General features: G+C 39.7%; 6 protein-coding genes across 7 annotated transcripts; 4 read left to right on the top strand and 2 right to left on the bottom strand.

Annotated features, from left to right (window-relative positions):
* Positions 1–139: 139 nt before the first annotated feature.
* Positions 140–786, bottom strand: LOC129108893 (piercer of microtubule wall 2 protein). The gene is made up of 2 exons (XM_054620817.1): positions 728–786; positions 140–565 (listed from the first exon to the last, which is right to left on the bottom strand). Exon 2 carries the CDS (start codon positions 515–517, stop codon positions 200–202), a length of 318 nt encoding a protein of 105 aa, XP_054476792.1. The 5' UTR covers positions 518–565; positions 728–786; the 3' UTR covers positions 140–199.
* A 442-nt stretch (positions 787–1,228) lies between these two features.
* anapc13 (anaphase promoting complex subunit 13) lies at positions 1,229–2,726 on the top strand. Its single transcript, XM_054620695.1, has 2 exons — positions 1,229–1,625; positions 2,433–2,726. Exons 1-2 carry the CDS (start codon positions 1,527–1,529, stop codon positions 2,556–2,558), a joined length of 225 nt encoding a protein of 74 aa, XP_054476670.1. The 5' UTR covers positions 1,229–1,526; the 3' UTR covers positions 2,559–2,726.
* A 171-nt stretch (positions 2,727–2,897) lies between these two features.
* Positions 2,898–8,310, bottom strand: LOC129108713 (lathosterol oxidase-like). Of its 2 annotated transcripts, none has more exons than XM_054620613.1 (8): positions 8,201–8,310; positions 7,262–7,298; positions 6,414–6,610; positions 4,628–4,845; positions 4,421–4,553; positions 4,148–4,248; positions 3,688–3,816; positions 2,898–3,531 (listed from the first exon to the last, which is right to left on the bottom strand). In XM_054620613.1, exons 4-8 carry the CDS (start codon positions 4,835–4,837, stop codon positions 3,262–3,264), a joined length of 843 nt encoding a protein of 280 aa, XP_054476588.1. In that variant the 5' UTR covers positions 4,838–4,845; positions 6,414–6,610; positions 7,262–7,298; positions 8,201–8,310; the 3' UTR covers positions 2,898–3,261. The 2 variants fall into 2 exon arrangements, with proteins under 2 accessions (XP_054476588.1, XP_054476589.1); XM_054620614.1 differs by having other exon boundaries at positions 2,947–3,531; positions 8,194–8,310.
* Positions 8,311–10,649: 2,339 nt separating this feature from the next.
* On the top strand, positions 10,650–11,690 carry LOC129108399 (metallothionein B). The gene is made up of 3 exons (XM_054620196.1): positions 10,650–10,843; positions 10,963–11,028; positions 11,454–11,690. Exons 1-3 carry the CDS (start codon positions 10,819–10,821, stop codon positions 11,543–11,545), a joined length of 183 nt encoding a protein of 60 aa, XP_054476171.1. The 5' UTR covers positions 10,650–10,818; the 3' UTR covers positions 11,546–11,690.
* A 647-nt stretch (positions 11,691–12,337) lies between these two features.
* Positions 12,338–13,573, top strand: steep1 (STING1 ER exit protein 1). The gene has a single exon (XM_054620680.1). It carries the CDS (start codon positions 12,599–12,601, stop codon positions 13,274–13,276), a length of 678 nt encoding a protein of 225 aa, XP_054476655.1. The 5' UTR covers positions 12,338–12,598; the 3' UTR covers positions 13,277–13,573.
* A 1,246-nt stretch (positions 13,574–14,819) lies between these two features.
* On the top strand, positions 14,820–16,195 carry LOC129108547 (metallothionein B-like). Its single transcript, XM_054620403.1, has 3 exons — positions 14,820–15,046; positions 15,178–15,243; positions 15,936–16,195. Exons 1-3 carry the CDS (start codon positions 15,022–15,024, stop codon positions 16,025–16,027), a joined length of 183 nt encoding a protein of 60 aa, XP_054476378.1. The 5' UTR covers positions 14,820–15,021; the 3' UTR covers positions 16,028–16,195.
* Positions 16,196–17,882: the final 1,687 nt, after the last annotated feature.

Genomic DNA, 17,882 nt, shown 5'->3' with positions numbered 1-17,882 from the left:
ATAATGAAAAACCTCATAGGCTCTGACCTGATAACATAATATAATGCTGTAATAAAAGGGTCTTGTTATTAAAGAGGACGATTGTGCATGCATTGAGGCATTCTTTTTCCATTTAGACTAATTCACTTAATGGCCCATATCTTCTAAACTAAAACTTCTAATGAATTAAAAACACCACTTCAAGAAGTCAATCATGCATTTATACAGTGTGCTGTAAATTGGGACAGTCATACACCCTGCTTCGGTCTAGGGCAGTATTGAAGGAGTTGTCACAATACATCCCACTCTTGCACAAGTCTTTGGAGAAGCTTTGTGATTTTGGGTGGAAAGTACACGGAGAGCTTTCAAAGGTTGGAGGGAGAAGTCCATATTGACTGGAGGTGGTCCTGTACAGTAGATTGTGGGGCGCTGGAGGGACATCTTTAGCCGCTGGAGTCATCATGCAGGAGAAAACAGGGTTTCCAGGGTTGACACATGTTTCTCTTTCTTCTGCCTGCTGTTCTTGAGAGGCTGACATCACTGCATGGGGATGAGTGATGCTGAGGTTTTCTCTGGTTTTGTTCACCTAATACAAACATCAAAATCAAGCGTATGAAATACATGTGATTGATGAAAAAATAAATATTTAGCTATATAAGGATTTGATGAGTCTTCAATATTGTACAACTTACAAAGACACAAGTTACAAACTCAGAGCTTCATTCTGTCATAAGTTTAATATAGTTACCTTCAAGTGGTGTAAACCAACACAACAATCTGCGACGTCTTTATCTGGCCAAGGCCCGCTGCAGGAAGAGACGTCTGGTTACCATGGAAACTACAAAACATTAAGGGAATGGCCGGTTATAGTCGGTTATATTCGGTTATAGTCGGTTATATTCGGTTATATTAATTGAAAACTGTAATCTGACTAAATTAAATAATCCTACCCAGGGTCCGTTTAGTAGATTTCCCTAGGTCTTTAAACCGCAGCGTTTTTATCTTTTATATAAAATACAGAATACATTTTACTCTTATTATTATCATCATAATTATGAATGTAGTATGTTATTGTTATATGTTATATGTTATTATTATTATTATTATTATTATTATTATTATTATTATTATTAACGTATTATTTGTATTATAGCTATCATAGTTATTATTAATTGGCTGTGACTGAGCTGGCACTGTAACACAGAATGTGTGTAGCCAATGTTCCAGTTCCCCTGCACGTGAAGGCATCATTGTCTACGTCATCACCAAGCGTCAGCTGTTTCGCGCAATTGCCGCATCTGCTTTGCTCAAACGGCTGAGCTAAAAACTAGAAACTGAAATCCGCTTGTTAAAGGAACCATACTCAAACCCAGTTGTTCAAAGACTTTGCTAAATTGTGTTACTACTTGTTTTTTAGGCGTACTGTTCTATGTGTAAGGGTAGCGGAGGACTCTGACAGGCTATCTTTAACTTCTACCATAGCTTGTAAAGTGTTGCTGTTTGCTTGCGGCTGACTCGGCCAGGGGAGAACATCTGTGAGTCAGAGGATGGACAGTGAAATCCAACGAGACGGGAGAGTCCTGGACCTCACTGATGATGCCTGGAGGGAAGACCGACTGCCGTATGAAGATGTCACCATCCCTCTGGTAAATGCTGTGCAAGCAGATCAATGTTAGCATGAGCAACACCTTTTTATAGTTTGATCCCAGGCCAGTGCCGAAATTTCTCTTCGACATTTTGAACAAAGATTTGGTTTTCGTTTAGGAGGACATGTCACTCAAAAGCTAACGTTTCTGTCAATTCAGCGTATTGTATTGATGACAGACAGTATAGTCCCCCAGTGGAGGTCATGACAGGGAACTCCCTAGCATTGTTGGGGCTACCAGTCTTCAACAGGGCACAGTACAGTGTTTTAGGCAATTTACAAATCTAATGAAGCATGCTAAGAAGCAGCCTCAAGTTAATGTTTCTTGAAATCCAGTCAATTTGATCTGCTCTGAGGCAATTGGTGCTAGTCTCAAACTTTTAAAACTGAGAGCAAGTAGCTTTGAGGATGGTAAGCAAAGAAAGCTCTACTTACCTGCTCAAAGTGACAGTGGTCCCCTTTCAGGCTCAACACACTAGCAAATCAGGCCTTACATACTTTCATCCAACATACAACTCATTCTGATCCAACAAATTTGCCCCTGTATGCTTTTAAATGTTGACATACTAATTACTTTTAGTTTAGTTATTTGTTTTTGCAAATAAGTTGTTGTGTCAATAATGAACAACTAAAAGCTCCTCCCCTGTCTAAATATCTGACAAAAAACATTCCTGTTTCATTTGAATTTAGATTGATCTTTTCACCTCAAATATCCAGTTTATGTCTTGACACCATCATACTATTGGTAAAAATGAGAGTGAAGTGCTTCTCTTTTTCAATGCATCTTTTCTCTGCTGTTTTCTGTCAGACTGAATTGCCTGAGGCTGAGCAGGACAACGGAGGCTCCACAGAGTCTGTGAAAGAACAAGAGATGAAGTGGACAGACCTCGCCCTGCAGAGCTTGCACGAAAACACACCGAGCACTGGAAGCTGAAAGACTAATCAGGAATCCAACCGTAGGACAGAAAAAGAAAGTGGACAATGGATTCAAAGACACATTTTATTGTGTCTTTTGAATTATTTAAATTATGTTCCAACTAAGCTGAAATGATGGAAAATGTATTTTGCTTTACTTTTGGATTTATACTGTAGTACTTATAAATATGAATGTAAAATAATAAATTCATAATAACATAAATGAAAAAGAGTAGCATTCAATGTTCTGCCTCTGTTGTTTCTACATTTTCTTCTTATTTTGTGCTGAATTCAGAAAGTCAGGGCGCACATTATGTGTGAGCTCTGGGTAAAAAAACCAGTCTGTCAGCCTTCCATTCCAACAATTGAGGGTTTATTTGAACTAAACGTTCATTTTTGAGGCTTGCTTGAGTACAGGTATCACTTAAACCTCGAGATGGCTGTTCTTTATTCAATATGGTACAGTGTTATTTCCAGCCTACTTGTCTCTAGGCAGTGCATTTATCCATTGTATGGGAAAATATGATGCCCTACAAAACTGCTTTAAATTTTGTTGTATTTAACATTTTCAGTTGGGAAAAGCTCTGTTTAGAGTCACTGGTGGCTGGTTTTGCATCTGATGCATCTGTCTCTTGCATCGTGACCCAGGCTGAGGAATCTCTGTAGGAACCTCCCTGGGGAAGTTTAAACCAGTAAAGAACATCCTGAGTGTAGCTCCGTCATCACTGTGTGTGTGCAGCCTCTGCCATGAGCTTGCGAACGTGGTCATGTGGTCCCTTCCCCAGCAGGGCTGACGGGTGCCGGTAGGAGCCCCCAAAACGATCCCAGAGTGTGAAGTATTGTCCGTAGTTGTAGTTGAAGAAGAGATGATGGTCTACGTGGTGAGCGGCACCATTGATCAGACATATCAGGGGGCCGGGGAGGCGGTAGTCTCCATCGTGTATAGAAATGGTCCAGATGTTGACAAAGACAAAGAGTGAGAGGTAGACCACCTGCAATGCAATGTAAACATGCATATGTCATTTGACATGCAGCTGGACTTGAACTAACTAAAGTCAATTTTTAACATCATTGTGAAATATGCAGTTAAGCTCCTAATTTCCTATACTGTAACGTCAAATGTTTAGAATAGTGTCAAGAAGATTCACCTTGTGAAGGGGAAATATGAAGGGGTAGATGTGATAGGGTAAGCTCTGCAGGAAGCCGTCCAGTGGGTGGAAAGCGTGGCTGGCAAAAGGCGTAGGGATCTTGAATATATGGTGCTGCTTATGTAAGTGCTGAGAGATGGGAACACAAATGCAATGACTGAATATTAGGACTGTGAAAAAATACGTCAGGCAAACGAGGTACAAAAAGATGAAAACAAGTTGATGAGAGCGGTAAAACAGGACCAAAACAGTACAGTAAAGACCTTGCCTTTAAAACCAAAACAATGAAGTGAGAGACGCTAAAATCATCTGAAGAGGGGAACTGCAGAGTCAGGTGATAAAGTACTTTTATCACTTCAAAGGACACCTCTCAAATGACACAGCCATTTGGTTTTATTGTTTATATAAAAACAGTTGTGAGGAGCAGCATTAAACTAGCCATAAACATGTTCAAGCTCACCTTGTAGATGTTCTTATGGTGCATGGAGCGGTGTATCCAGTAGATACACATGTCAGTAAATAACAAGAAACCAACAATGCTCAGGAACAATCCAGGCCAGCCTGAAACAGAAACAAACCAGTACGTTAATGGATATCATTCAGTTTAATTGTTTCATACTCTGTTTTAATAAAAGGAGAAATACTTGATTGTTAGCTATTTTCAGTCAACATTAGGTAAGTCAATTGTGAGTTGAACCCTTGGTTTTAATGTTTCATGTTACTGTTTTCTCACCCAGAGAAGATTTACTGATGTTGTCATAAAGTTTGCTGTTTCCCCTGATCTCCAGGAAGAAAAGGGCCACAGTGGGGAAGCTCATCCAGAAGATGGAGACCGTTGATAGTTGAATCTCTTTTCTTACCTGGTTCTGTAGTTGGATCACACACAAAGTTAGAATCTGCAACAAGTTTGCTTATGAATAGTTTTTAGTTGGTTTCTTACTTTAATAAACAGTGGATGTTTCATGAGCTTATGGTCAAACACATAGTGGAAGCTAAGAGCACCAAAGCCCAGGTAAATCAGCACTGCTCCCAGGTTGGTCACCACCCACAGGCTGATGATCTGACGGAGAGCCCAGTCCTCAGGCCATGAGGCCGGGTAAACAAACGGACTGAAGATGTAGCTATCAGCAATGTTCAGCACATGGTCCATGGCACTGTCTGTGAAGAGAGTGTAATGTAGTGTATGATCAATCTTGCGCTAAACCACCTTGACAGCCTTCTAAAGATTTGTGTGGAAGAGAACGAAACAACAGCACTGTGACGGAAAAGAGCTGGATAAAATTCTGTCAAAAACATAATGTGCAAAGGTAGCAGTTAGTATTGTGTGTTAGATATTCTGTTTCTTTGTGAGGACTCTGTAAAAGACTTGTAAAATCCCAATAAGAACTGGATGGCATTGCAATTTAAAAGAAGCTGTGGATACTGTGTCCATACTTTGAGCTTATGGTTTATAAAAATAAAAATAAAACTTCTTACTACTTAGGCCATTCACAACATGATAAAGTTTCAAGAAAATATAGTTTTAATAGAACCGAATTAAAAGGTAAAAAGAATGATTTCAGGTATTTTAAATGTGTAAGACAAATGATAAAGTTAGACCAAGGTAGCATAACAAACAAAACAAAAACAACTTGTAAAAGAAGGAGCGGAGAGATGCTGCCGCAGCGAAGCAGACAGAGGGAGGCCAACTGGGAACACCAGGCCCAGGTCTCCCAGTCGACAATAAGGAACGCCTGCTACCAGGTATATTTGGAAAACATGACGGACTAACCTGAACAAGACAGGCAGCTTACATACACATTCACCATAGCATGAAACAGCAAGGAGAAAAAAAGGCTAGTTTCAAGACAATGTAATTAAACCATCATACCTGTAGAAATTGCCACAGTCCCAACGCAAACCACTATACCTGTGCCATAATAGCTCAAAATGCTTTATGTCCCCTTCTTTAACTCCTCTATTAATACAACTGTACTTTTTTGAGTGGATGCTTGTTAACTGGACTTCAAATGACAGCCCCTCTTCACCCTTGCTGCTGCTGATTAGAAGTCCTGAGCTTGCTTCTGATATGCTCTGTTTAACATGATTAATTACCATCTCTCCGACCCAATCAGATCACTCAACAGTGAATGCCCCACACCTTTGTTGTGGAATGACCATACGATGCTAAGCACTGTGGACACAGCAGCCACATACATGTGAAGGTAATGCAGAGTAAGTAGAAACTGCAGAAGCTCCATGCAGGCTAGAGCTTCTCTCTCTCAAAAGTAGTTACCCAAGTGATGTAGTTCTCAATATGTCTCAGCTCGACCTTTTTTTTTTAAATTCTTTATAATGGTTTGTATCTAATTTAGATAACTGATTATGACCCTTCACCTCATATGTATGTTTCAAAAACAGGAAGAATGAACCCAAATGGATGAATCGGGAATAATCACCATTAGCAAATGTTACTGTTATAAATCGGAAATAAATACAGCAGCATATCAATTATTCTGTAGGACAGAATGCAGGGCAGTTGCCTTCACTCAAAACAAAATATACCACACACTCTAAAAGCATTTTCACCTTGTTAGCAGCTTTATAAAAACTGAAAATACTTCAGTGTTAAACTCTATGGCTTCTCTAAGAAATCTCAAAAAGGTGTATCATGCTTTTCAAGGATTAATTTGGCAGGACTTTGAAAAAGAGCTCATCGGTGAACTGGTTACTGCTGCTGAACTGACCTGCTTAAGGACGACAGAAGTGTCTGAACCTTCCTGGAATTGGAGCCCTCCTTCCTCCACACACGTATGCGTGTCCACCAGCATTCGATTTGCGACAGTAAGCATATGGCTTAATGTGACAAATTGTTTACTGAAGAATGAACCACGCCCTGCTGATGTCAATTCACCATGCATTCTAGGAAGAATTTTTCTAGAAGCTGGAAGAGAAATAGATGGAAACAGAAATAAACATTTGTCCTGGTGAAACAAGATCCCGACATGCTCAGCAAATAACAAGGAGCCCAGTGACAGCAAGACTTGATCTTCCAGTCAGATCTGCTCTTTTCAGAGTCTTGGTGACATAATCTTCCTTAACATGCTCATAAAAAGTTGTTTTTTAATTAGTTAATTTCTAATAAGTATTGATTCCAATTAATGGAATGTGCTTCATCCTATTATGATATATTAGATTATGTATATAATACATGTAAAATCAACTGAGGTCTTTATCAGATGCATTTATATTCACATCCATAAGTCATCAGAAATGGTATTACAGGAATTAAACCTTGCATTGCCTATTTCAAACAACCCTACATCTGCTTTAATGCAAAATAAAATCACTAGTGCTTGTTCCTTGCCCCATACTGGGTTCAGGGATCAAATTCCCCCCGAACCGTCCCCTGAACTCTGCCCTTTACACACACACACACACACACACACACACACACACACACACACACACACACACACACACACACACACACACACACACACACACACACACACACACACACACACACACACACACACCCCAAAGCATGCACACAGCAAAAGTAAGAACTGGAGGAAAACAAATATTTATTTACCTGTCTTGTGGCTGGACTGTATTTCAACACTTCCAACCTGTCACAAACAGAGAAGTGTTTACTGTGAATGATCTCATGCAAGGAGCTCCTCTTTCTACTCTATGCTTACTGTAGTTAATTTTATTTTTTTAGTCCATTGACACTTATTTAATGTATATCCACACAAGTAACTCTTATATAGTTTGATTAAAGGTGACAATATACAGTGATCATGTTTTGGTTTCCTGCTCCTTCATACATGGGTACATGGTGTACTACATGTCACAAGTGTATCTTTCACTTTCCCTTTGAATAACTTCTAAATATAACAGTAATATTAAAGGTTGAAATGTATGCATACACAGATTGATTCCATTCACATGGCCTAGTTGATTCATAGATTTGAAAAAAATAATTCTGCAGACAAAGTAAAATGCATACTACCTTTTTTTTAATATGCATCTTAAAAACAAATTGCTCAAATACCTGATTTTGGAATTGAGTTCTTTCCTGTCCCACAATGTTTCTCTCTATGTATATAAATGTGTAGATGTCTCCCTCTAGAGCTCGCTGACACAAACAGCACCTCTCTGTGCAGTGTTTGATTGGCACATTTACACCTTTGTGTTCAAGTTACTACGCCAGAATCCAAACTGAGTCCTAACAAACCAAATGAAGAATCACGGCTCACTGAGCTTAATTGGTGTTCTGAAGTGATTTTGCATTTATTATACTTCACTAATCACCTACTCCAACATCCTGTTTAAATAATTAATCTTAACCACTGCAGATGAGTTACTGTAACAATCACACCATCTGTAATTATGTCCCTTCCGCTGAATCAGAAATGACAGAAACTGATTTACACAAGAAAGTCTAGGCTGTTGTAAACGATAACTGTAACTGTCACCCAGGAGGGTGATGGCCAAGCTGTCATCCCTGATGAACAACACCTCTCACCCCATGCAGGACACCCTGGCAGCTCTGTGCAGCTCCTTCAGCCACCGGCTGCTTCACCCCCGGTGTGTGAAGGAGAGGTACCGCAGGTCCTTCCTTCCTGCTGCTGTCAGGCTGCACAACCAACTCTGCTCCCAGCAGACCACATGACCACAGGACAATAATAACATAATAACATGACAATAGAAACCTGTGCAATACATTGCACATTGCACTGTGCAATAATGGTTAAAAAAGTTAAAAGTAGTTGAAATAGTTGTTGTTTTTTTCTCTGTCTGTAAATATAGTATTTCAGTTATTGTTGTTTTTTCTACTGTTTTTTTTATTTTTATTATTGCTTATTTATAATACTTGTTTTATTTTATTTTTCATTTTTTATTTTATTTATTTTTTATCTTATTTTTTATTTTTTATTTTTAGCTTGTCTTCTTCTGCTATGTCTCTTGTGTGCACTTTACTCTGCAAATTTCCCCGCTGCGGGACTAATAAAGGATTATCTTATCTTATCTTATCTTACATTGTTTACACCTCAAGGGTGCCTACGATTCTCTATTTGTTGTGTTTCCCCTTATTCATCCTGAAAGTTACAAAAAAACGTTTCATCACAGCATCACACCTTCTCTATTTCCGTTGAAAGTAGGCTAATTCACTTAAATTAAGTGAAATAATAAAACCAAGGGTACATTTGTTACGGTTGTACTACATAGAGTGGGCATTTTTACATGTGTGTTATTTATTCATTTTTCTGCGTAATTTTGGTTTCTTGGAAGAATGTGGGATCTTATTTTCTCCCAGGAGGCACGTTTCTCGTAATGCCATGTAGACCGTAATGGATGTGTTGTGTTCCTTTTCTTATTATAGTTGTTTGAAAAAAAAAAAAAAAAAAAAAAAAGTTGCACTCAGCTCCAAATCTTCTCTTTTGTAAAGTGATTCACATCGGTCGCGTCATCCCATAATGACAGTTCATTTACCGACGCACTCAGTGGAAAAACACCCAGAGCAGCCGGATGGTGGCGAGCGCAAAACCAGGGGCGATGTTGCCTTCAGGTTCCCACAACAAGCTCCTACATCCGAGAACATTAAAAGTGAATAGTTACCCACCTGCGTCTATGTCTGCTTGTACCCTAATAGTGTAGGCTTCTAACTTCAGTTTCATCATGAAATTGTGGTGATTGTTATTGATAGAAACATTGCTGATCTTTTTGTCCTGCCTATTATTTGATATAGTCTCTGCATTAGCCTATCAAACGCAAAGGCAGCATATTACAACAGCCTATTTACTTTGGTTTGCTCCCGAGCGCTGGGTGAAACGGCCGGGTGCAGAGGAGCGCAAAGGGAATGCACAAAACAAAACACTTGGCAGGTTGTTTGCACCGTGTGCACAGACCCACCGAGAAACCACACGGACCATGTGATGGGAGCAACATGAATGAGGGAATGAAACTGTTCCTGGTATGTTTATCTGGAATTGTTGAACGTCACAATGACATTTACATTTTCATTATCGAGACAAAATAACTTAAAGTTTTTTTAATTACACAAAGGCTAGAACTGAACTGGTATTAGAAATATATATGCAATCTATATCGTGTAAGATGTACTAAATTAAGTAGAGGCATCCATTGTTTGACTCCTCATTGATTATTAAAAATAATAGGTAGAGCAGCAGCTAAATCTATGCTATTTGTAAATTCGGATTGTTTTTAAAAGCACACTTCATATGCTCACCATTAGATCTCAAAATATGAATATGATATTTTTGATATTTATAATGATGTATGCAGTATATCATACACACAGACAGTGTCAGATAATGATTCATGATAAGGGAAATGTCTGACGGACTATCAATGTTGATAAAAAGTAAAAAGCTATACCGGATAATATATTTTAAAATGTTATTTTACCTAATTAAAAAAAAAAAAAATAGGCTATAGGACTTGAATGCTACTAATTTTCTCAACTTTAGGAGCCTTCATTTTGTGAGTAATTACCTAATTACATTTGCCTATTTTATATATTTTGCTCCCCATGGGCTAAATCGGAAGTCTTGATTGCACCCGTGACGCATCTTGACCTTTTCACTCCGCCACATTACTGGACATTTCATTTTGCAAATCCGTGCGCAAAAGAAAAGAGCATGACTTCTATTGAACTTTGCACAACGCAACGTCTCTTCGGCCACACACATGAACAAAGACCAGAACAATAGTGGTAGACACAGGTGCTACTTATTGCCCCCATATAGACTCCCTGAAAATGAAACACTCTATTGCTGAACTCCCGCGTGAGTTAATGCCACAGTTTAAGCGTTGTCTCTCTCTCTCTCTCTCTCTCTCTCTCTCTCTCTCTCTCTCTCTCTCTCTCTCTCTCTCTCTCTCTCTCTCTCTCTCTCTCTCTCTCTCGCTTCTGGGTGGTTAACCAAGAAGTCGTGTGCACAGTCCTCTTTGTAATCATCTACTACGTGCCCGCGTGCTGCGCGACAGGCTCAGTTTGCACCCGGCTCTGTTGTCTCGAGGATGCTATAAAAGCCAAGCCCAACGCTCATGTTCACAACACAGACTCATCCCAGACTATCGACTCAGCATCTTCAGACGAAGACACGAGACATCAACTGAAAAATGGATCCTTGCGACTGCTCCAAATGTAAGTCTCCTTTGGTAACGTTTAGGTTTGGTCTTACTATTTCTCATGATTGTAGTAGTATATTTTTGTTTGTTATCAGCAGACATATGAAGCCCTTCTGCTTGATTTTTGTTTTCCAGCTGGAACCTGCAACTGTGGGGGATCCTGCACTTGCACAAATTGTTCCTGCACCACCTGCAAGAAGAGTAAGTCAAATGACATCGTTACATCGAGTACGGAGTAATTTGTTGGTGATTTAGTTCATCCATTCAGAATGACTGTAGGATGCAATTTGTCCTAATGTCTCTCCCCCGGATCATTAAATTGACTGTGATTTTATATTTCATCAGTACTCTGTAATTAAGCCTGCTAGAGACGTATAATTCTTCCCTATGTTCCGAGTTTATCTAAAATTGCCTCTTTAAATGAAATGTTGGCAACAGCCAGGTGGCTCTAATTGGCTTAATTAACATAACACCTAACATAAAAGGTGTAAACAGTTGACCATTTTTTGCTCAAATATGCAGTGTCTATGTGTGGTGGAATCTAGTCTCAGTTAAACTCAAGGGACTTGCCTGACTAAATTAAGGTTTACATAACATTTTTTTTTTTTTTTTTCTCTCTCTCTCAGGCTGCTGCCCATGCTGCCCCTCCGGCTGCACCAAATGCGCCTCTGGCTGCGTGTGCAAAGGGAAGACATGCGACACCAGCTGCTGTCAGTGAGGAGCCTGTAACATCAGCCCTCTTCTGACCTTGTGATGGAGCCAGTGTGAACAACTTGCAATTGTTAATTGAAGTTGCAAATGTCTACAGATAACAATGGATTTTGTACTTGTCCTCAATGTTTAAATAAACAAGTTTCCTTAAAGTGGATGTGCTGTCTTGATTTAGATTAAAATGGTCAAAGCAGTGAATATGGTTTGCAGCGTCAGTCTAAAATGAGCTGATGTTATGAATTGTGTAATATCATCCGACCAAGGTCACACTCACAGGGAGGCAGTAAACCAAGCTGAAATTTGTTTTTGCTTTGAGTATCAAAGGGAACATCTCTTCACCAGGTGGAAGGTCCAGGTTGACAATAAGCCCTTTAATGAAGAAACATGTTGCTGCTTAGTATTGTGGCGCAATAGTGCGAAAAGGGGACTCTTTAGTTTACATTTAATGTCAATTAAGTGTAATTTGAGCACATGGGAGAATTTAAACAAACAATATCTTGCCCTAAACTTATAACCGAGCAAGTTTATTGCCTTACCAGAGTATATTTCTGGCATAAAAGGTCTCACTTATGTCATTTGTTAGCTCCTAAATAAATTCAGTGTGTTAGACCCGAAGTGTTTGTTGGGTTTGCGGTCCAAGTCAAATGCTTGTCCTGCAAGTAAGCCCATGTCGACCAAAAACTGATTTTATTTATCTAGGCTTTTTACGAACAAACAATTTACCTAACTTTAAAACAAACCAGTTACTTTCTCGTCCTTTATCATCATGTAGGTCAGAAACGTAATGCATGGAACTGTTAGAGTTGGCCATTACCACGTGAGTGTCAGCAACCAGATGGGTTCATTTGACCTGCGTATCCCCGGAACGTTATCACGCGGAACAATAAGGAGATTGGTTTTCGGGTAGGAACAGTAACAGTGACGGACACCGGAAGTCCCGCGTCGTTTCTGATCAGGAAAACATTTCAAGCAGTGTTTCGTCGCCATGGCGTTTCAACACTAGGCTTGAATTAGGCGGTGACTTACTGACTAGTATTATAAGACATTTAAGTGACTAAACATGCCGAAGGTCGTGTCTAGAAGTGTTGTTTGCTCGGATACCAGAGACCGAGAGGAGTACGACGACGGAGAGAAGCCTCTTCATGTCTACTACTGCCTGTGCGGCCAGATGGTTTTGGTTCTGGACTGCCAGCTGGAGAAGCTGCCCATGAGGCCCCGGGACCGAGCCAGGGTTATCGATGGGGCCAAACATGCCCACAAGTTCTGCAACGTGGAGCAGGACGAAAGCGCGTACCTCAAGAGGGCCGAGGGCATCGAGAGGCAGTACCGCAAGAAGTGCGGCAAGTGCGGCCTGCTGCTCTTCTACCAGCACCAGGCGAAGAACAACCCGGCCACCTTCATCGTGGACGGAGCCGTGGTCAAGTTCGGGCAGGGCTTCGGCAACACCAGCGTCTACAGCCAGAAGCAGCCCGAGGCTCCCAAGAAGGTCCGAGTGATGATGACCAAGCGGACCAAAGACATGGGCAAGTTCAGCTCTGTCACAGTTTCCACCATCGACGAGGAGGAGGAGGAGATCGAGGCCAGGGAGGTGGCGGACTCGTACGCCCAAAACGCCAAAGTGATCGAGAAGCAGCTGGAGAGGAAGGGCATGAGCAAGAGGAGGCTGCAGGAGCTGGCTGAGCTGGAGGCCAAGAAGGCGAAGATGAAGGGCACCCTCATTGATAATCAGTTCAAGTAGAGGAGGCTCAATGGGGGACACACTGTGACACAAAGTTATCCTCTGGAGACCATCATCCACAGTGGACATTATTTGTCGAGTACTGTCCAGTAGTTTCACAGCCAGCAATGGGCAGCACTCCAGTACATTGAGAGGACAATATTTGGACATATCAATGCGGGACTGATGATGTGTGTATGTGTTGCATATTAAGATGGTGATCTTGGATTGAGGTTGAAGACCTTTTTTATATTAGTTTGAAATGTTATTTTGTATAAAAATTAAAAGACCAGATCAACCTGTTTGGTATTTCTTAAAGCATTTGTCCTGTGTGTTTTATATTCAGTGTGGTGCCTGTAAGTCCTGCTAAAGTATTCAGGTGTTGGAAATCATGAGGTCGAGGTGGATGATCTGTTAAAACTTCTTGAAAATGTGTGTTAGTGCACCCTGCTTAAAATGTCTTAAACATGACTCTTTGAATAATAGATAATCAATGACGGCATAAATTCTGGAAAATCCCTCAAGTAAGTATCAAGAAATATTGCCAACTGTTCTACATTGAATATATTTGTGATTAGGACAAACAAAGTTTTTGCAAGACAAAACTTAGGTTTCTAAAGAACAATTCACCCTAGCTAGAATTAATCAGTATTAAAAATTATAATTTGTTGCAGCCTTGAAAACAGGATAAGAAACTGCTGTCACAAGGCCTTTACACACAGAAGATTTTTCAACATTTCGCAGTGAGAAAAGGACAGGTCTTACTATTGAAGTAATTGATGGCTGGATTCCATTTAGCTGCCTCAGTTTAATTAGTCAAACTATCATGGATTTAGGGGTATGACTGAATAGGATAAAGCCATCTTTAATGTTATTACATTGAAGGTAGAGCAGCAGCTAAATCTATGCTATTTGTAAATTCGGATTGTTTTTAAAAGCACACTTCATATGCTCACCATTAGATCTCAAAATATGAATATGATATTTTTGATATTTATAATGATGTATGCAGTATATCATACACACAGACAGTGTCAGATAATGATTCATGATCAGGGAAATGTAGGCTAATGTCTGACGGACTATCAATGTTGATAAAAAGTAAAAAGCTATACCGGACAAATTAGGAGAACAATGTTATTTATAGACTGGCCTATACACCTTGGCCACAGCTCTAGGAGCGCTTTTGTTAATTGCAGACAGGGGCGCCGCTAGGGATTTTGGGCCCCATGAAAAGAATCTTTACAGGGCCCCCAACACAGCGGCAAAATTTTTTGATGCTATTTTACATACAATTATGCATTTTAATGGTATTTTTGACTATCATTACCATATTTGTGAAAGAAGAACAGCATGACAGTTGACATGTACAGTAGGGGAAGAACTGAGCACTCTGAATACTAACTCACTAACTCTGAATTTTTTCTGTATTATAATTTCATCATCATTAGGGGCCTCTCTGGGCCCCCCTCCATCATGGGCCCCTAGAATCCGTCTCCTTTACCCCCCCTTTTCGGCGCCCCTGATTGCAGACAACACTCTCTCTCTCTCTCTCTACTCGCTTCTGGGTGGTTAACCAAGAAGTCGTGTGCACAGTCCTCTTTGTAATCATCTACTACGTGCCCGCGTGCTGCGTGACAGGCTCAGTTTGCACCCGGCTCTGTTGTCTCGAGGATGCTATAAATCGCCACACATCTCATTTTTTCAACACATTAACACAGTGACACAGCATCTTCAGACGAAGACACGAGACATCAACCGTAAAAATGGACCCTTGCGACTGCTCCAAGAGTAAGTGTTGTTTGTTAACGTTTAGGTTTAGTCGCAACATTTCTCACATTGTTATTTTTCTATTTTGTTTGATTATTTGTTATCAGAAGACAATATGAAGCCGATCTGTTTGGTTTGGTTTTGTTTTCCAGCTGGAACCTGCAAATGTGGAGGATCCTGCACTTGCACAAACTGCTCCTGCACCACCTGCAAGAAGAGTAAGTCAAATGACCTCCTTACATCGATTAAATGACGGGAGTAATTTATTGGTGATTTCATTTTCACCCACTCAAAGAGACTATTGGATGCAATGTGTCCTTGAAGGTCTCTCCCTGAATCACATAGGCTATATTCTTTAGCTGTGATGTAGCCTTATCAGTCATAATTGATGTTAGCTGTTACTATTTGTTTAACTTTAAATGTCCTTATTGTTTTATTATATTATGTCGCTATTATCGAGATGGACATTTTAGCCATTACTTTTAAATATATATATTTTTTTATGTTCTATTGATAAACCTTTGCACTGGGACCATTCTTGGAAGTGAGATCATTCCAAATTGCATGCTTTTCTTCTTTTAGTACATAATTCAGCTGCTCTTACAAAGTATGTACTATTGTATGCATCCAATTGGGGCATTCTATTTTGCCATAACATTGCACCTCAAACTGTGACCCTCTTGGTCTTATATCCACTGTGCAAAGGATTTGGGGTCAGAATAGCCAGGAAAGCATGCTGGCTTATACTGCAAAATTTGACCAGATGAAGTAGGACATATTGGTATTTTTGGCATACTGCTTTGTGTTCGAACATGCTAAATCTTCATCTGAGTATTCATATTGGAACTCAATGTTAATCTCAAAGGGACTTGCCTTTTATTAAATTAAGGTTTGTATTCATTTATTTCAGGCTGCTGCCCATGCTGCCCCTCCGGCTGCACCAAATGCGCCTCTGGCTGCGTGTGCAAAGAGAAGACATGCGACACCAGCTGCTGTCAGTGAGGAGCCTGTAACATCAGCACTCTTCTGACCTTGTGATGGAGCCAGTGTGAACGACTTGCAATTGTTAATTGAAGTTGCAAATGTCTACAGATAACAATGGATTTTGTACTTGTCCTCAATGTTTAAATAAACAAGTTTCCTTAAAGTGGATGTGCTGTCTTGGTTTAGATTAAAATGGTCAAAGCAGTGAATATGGTTTGCAGCGTCAGTCTAAAATGAGCTGATGTTATGAATTGTGTAATATCATCTGACCAAGGTCACACTCACAGGGAGGCAGTAAACCAAGCTGAAGTTAGTGTGTTATGGCTGTTTTGTTTTGTTTTTGCTTTTGCTTTGAGTATCAAAGGGAACATCTCTTCACCAGGTGGAAGGTCCAGGTTGACAATAAACCCTTTAATGACGAAACATGTTGCTGCTTAGTATTGTGGCGCAATAGTGCGAAAAGGGGACTCTTTAGTTTACATTTAATGTCAATTAAGTGTAATTTGAGCACATGGGAGAATTTAAACAAACAATATCTTGCCCTAAACTTATAACCGAGCAAGTGTATTGCCTTACCAGAGTATATTTCTGGCATAAAAGGTCTCACTTACGTCATTTGTTAGCTCCTAAATAAATTCAGTGTGTTAGACCCGAAGTGTTTGTTGGGTTTGCGGTCCAAGTCAAATGCTTGTCCTGCAAATGTCTACAGAGAACAATGGATTTGGTACTTGTCTTCAATGTTTAAATAAACATGTTTCCTTAATGTGGATGTGCTGTCTTGGTTTAGCTTAAAGTGGTCAAAGAAATGTTTATGGTTTCAAGCCTCAATATAGAATGAACTGAGTTGTTTAAAATCAGGTGTGCTGCTGGAGTGCAAAGTAATCTTATCAAGATCACATTCTCAGGGAGGCAGTAAACAAATCTGAAGTTCGGGTCTGATTTCAGTATCAAAGGGATAATTTGATTAATCAGAGGGAAGGTCTAGCTTGGTCATCTTAAGACCCTCAGTTGAGGAACATGTTGCTGCTTTATATTTAGTGAACTACAAAGAGGGCTTATTTTCTGTCTGACCCACGTTTCATATCGACAAAATAAGGTAGTGACATTAATTAGAGGAGCAAAATTATTAGTCTCCATGTGGTAGCCTGAGCTTTTGGTTCAAGCTTGTTCAGAAAGTAAAAGCAAAACCGCATCAACCAAAAACTGATTTGATGTTCTCAGATTCTTTATTTGTATTTAGCAAGCAGGAATAATTTACTTGAATTTTTAAACAAATGTAAATGTAGCCTTTTTCTTTAAATCCTATTGTGATGCATCAGAATAATTGATCACACCTTGCCACAGCTGATATAAAAGTAAACATATTAAAGGCTGAAGCATATGAAGGCTTGTCTGTCTCTTGGCAAAGAACAAAACTGTGTTAAACATGTTTTACAGTTATAAATAGTAAATGCAACAACAAAATGTAATGTTTACAATAATGTTACTGTACATGGCAGCAAAACACTACCATAAGAAGGTGGTGTTCCTAAATGGCTACAAAATATAAATGAATTCAGCAGTATGAGTAAATATTTTAAAAAAGTTGAGTAATTATTATTATTTTTTAATTCAACCTCATTAACATGAAAAAAATCTGTTGTAATTTGCTGACGGTGCGGGGCTTTCCAGAGGCACAAAGTGGACTGATCACTGTTGAACTAGAGATCTGTTCAATTTAGGTCAGGAGCACTGTGTTTTGTTGTAAACAGTTTAACAAGCATATAGCACATTATATAATAAAGAAGCTCTGGGGTATTGGCCCCACATGACTAGATCTGCTGATTCCCCTGCAAAAACAAATTGTGAATATCTTAACCTTGCAAAGGACATG

This window comes from Anoplopoma fimbria, chromosome 19, assembly GCF_027596085.1.
Source record: "Anoplopoma fimbria isolate UVic2021 breed Golden Eagle Sablefish chromosome 19, Afim_UVic_2022, whole genome shotgun sequence".
Taxonomy (NCBI): domain Eukaryota; kingdom Metazoa; phylum Chordata; class Actinopteri; order Perciformes; family Anoplopomatidae; genus Anoplopoma; species Anoplopoma fimbria.
This window is presented reverse-complemented; position numbering and strand designations above follow the sequence as displayed.

Coding starts and splice junctions, on each gene's coding strand:
- anapc13 (XM_054620695.1), top strand. CDS start 1,527: ATGGACAGTGAAATCCAACGAGACGGGAGAGTCCTGGACCTCACTGAT. Junction 1,626..2,432: donor AAGATGTCACCATCCCTCTG/GTAAATGCTGTG, acceptor GTTTTCTGTCAG/ACTGAATTGCCTGAGGCTGA.
- LOC129108399 (XM_054620196.1), top strand. CDS start 10,819: ATGGATCCTTGCGACTGCTCCAAAT. Junction 10,844..10,962: donor TCCTTGCGACTGCTCCAAAT/GTAAGTCTCCTT, acceptor TTTGTTTTCCAG/CTGGAACCTGCAACTGTGGG. Junction 11,029..11,453: donor CTGCACCACCTGCAAGAAGA/GTAAGTCAAATG, acceptor TCTCTCTCTCAG/GCTGCTGCCCATGCTGCCCC.
- LOC129108713 (XM_054620613.1), bottom strand. CDS start 4,837: ATGGACCATGTGCTGAACATTGCTGATAGCTACATCTTCAGTCCGTTT. Junction 3,817..4,147: donor ACCATAAGAACATCTACAAG/GTGAGCTTGAAC, acceptor CCCATCTCTCAG/CACTTACATAAGCAGCACCA. Junction 3,532..3,687: donor TCATATTTCCCCTTCACAAG/GTGAATCTTCTT, acceptor ATTGCATTGCAG/GTGGTCTACCTCTCACTCTT.
- steep1 (XM_054620680.1), top strand. CDS start 12,599: ATGCCGAAGGTCGTGTCTAGAAGTGTTGTTTGCTCGGATACCAGAGAC.
- LOC129108547 (XM_054620403.1), top strand. CDS start 15,022: ATGGACCCTTGCGACTGCTCCAAGA. Junction 15,047..15,177: donor CCCTTGCGACTGCTCCAAGA/GTAAGTGTTGTT, acceptor TTTGTTTTCCAG/CTGGAACCTGCAAATGTGGA. Junction 15,244..15,935: donor CTGCACCACCTGCAAGAAGA/GTAAGTCAAATG, acceptor CATTTATTTCAG/GCTGCTGCCCATGCTGCCCC.
- LOC129108893 (XM_054620817.1), bottom strand. CDS start 517: ATGTCAGCCTCTCAAGAACAGCAGGCAGAAGAAAGAGAAACATGTGTC.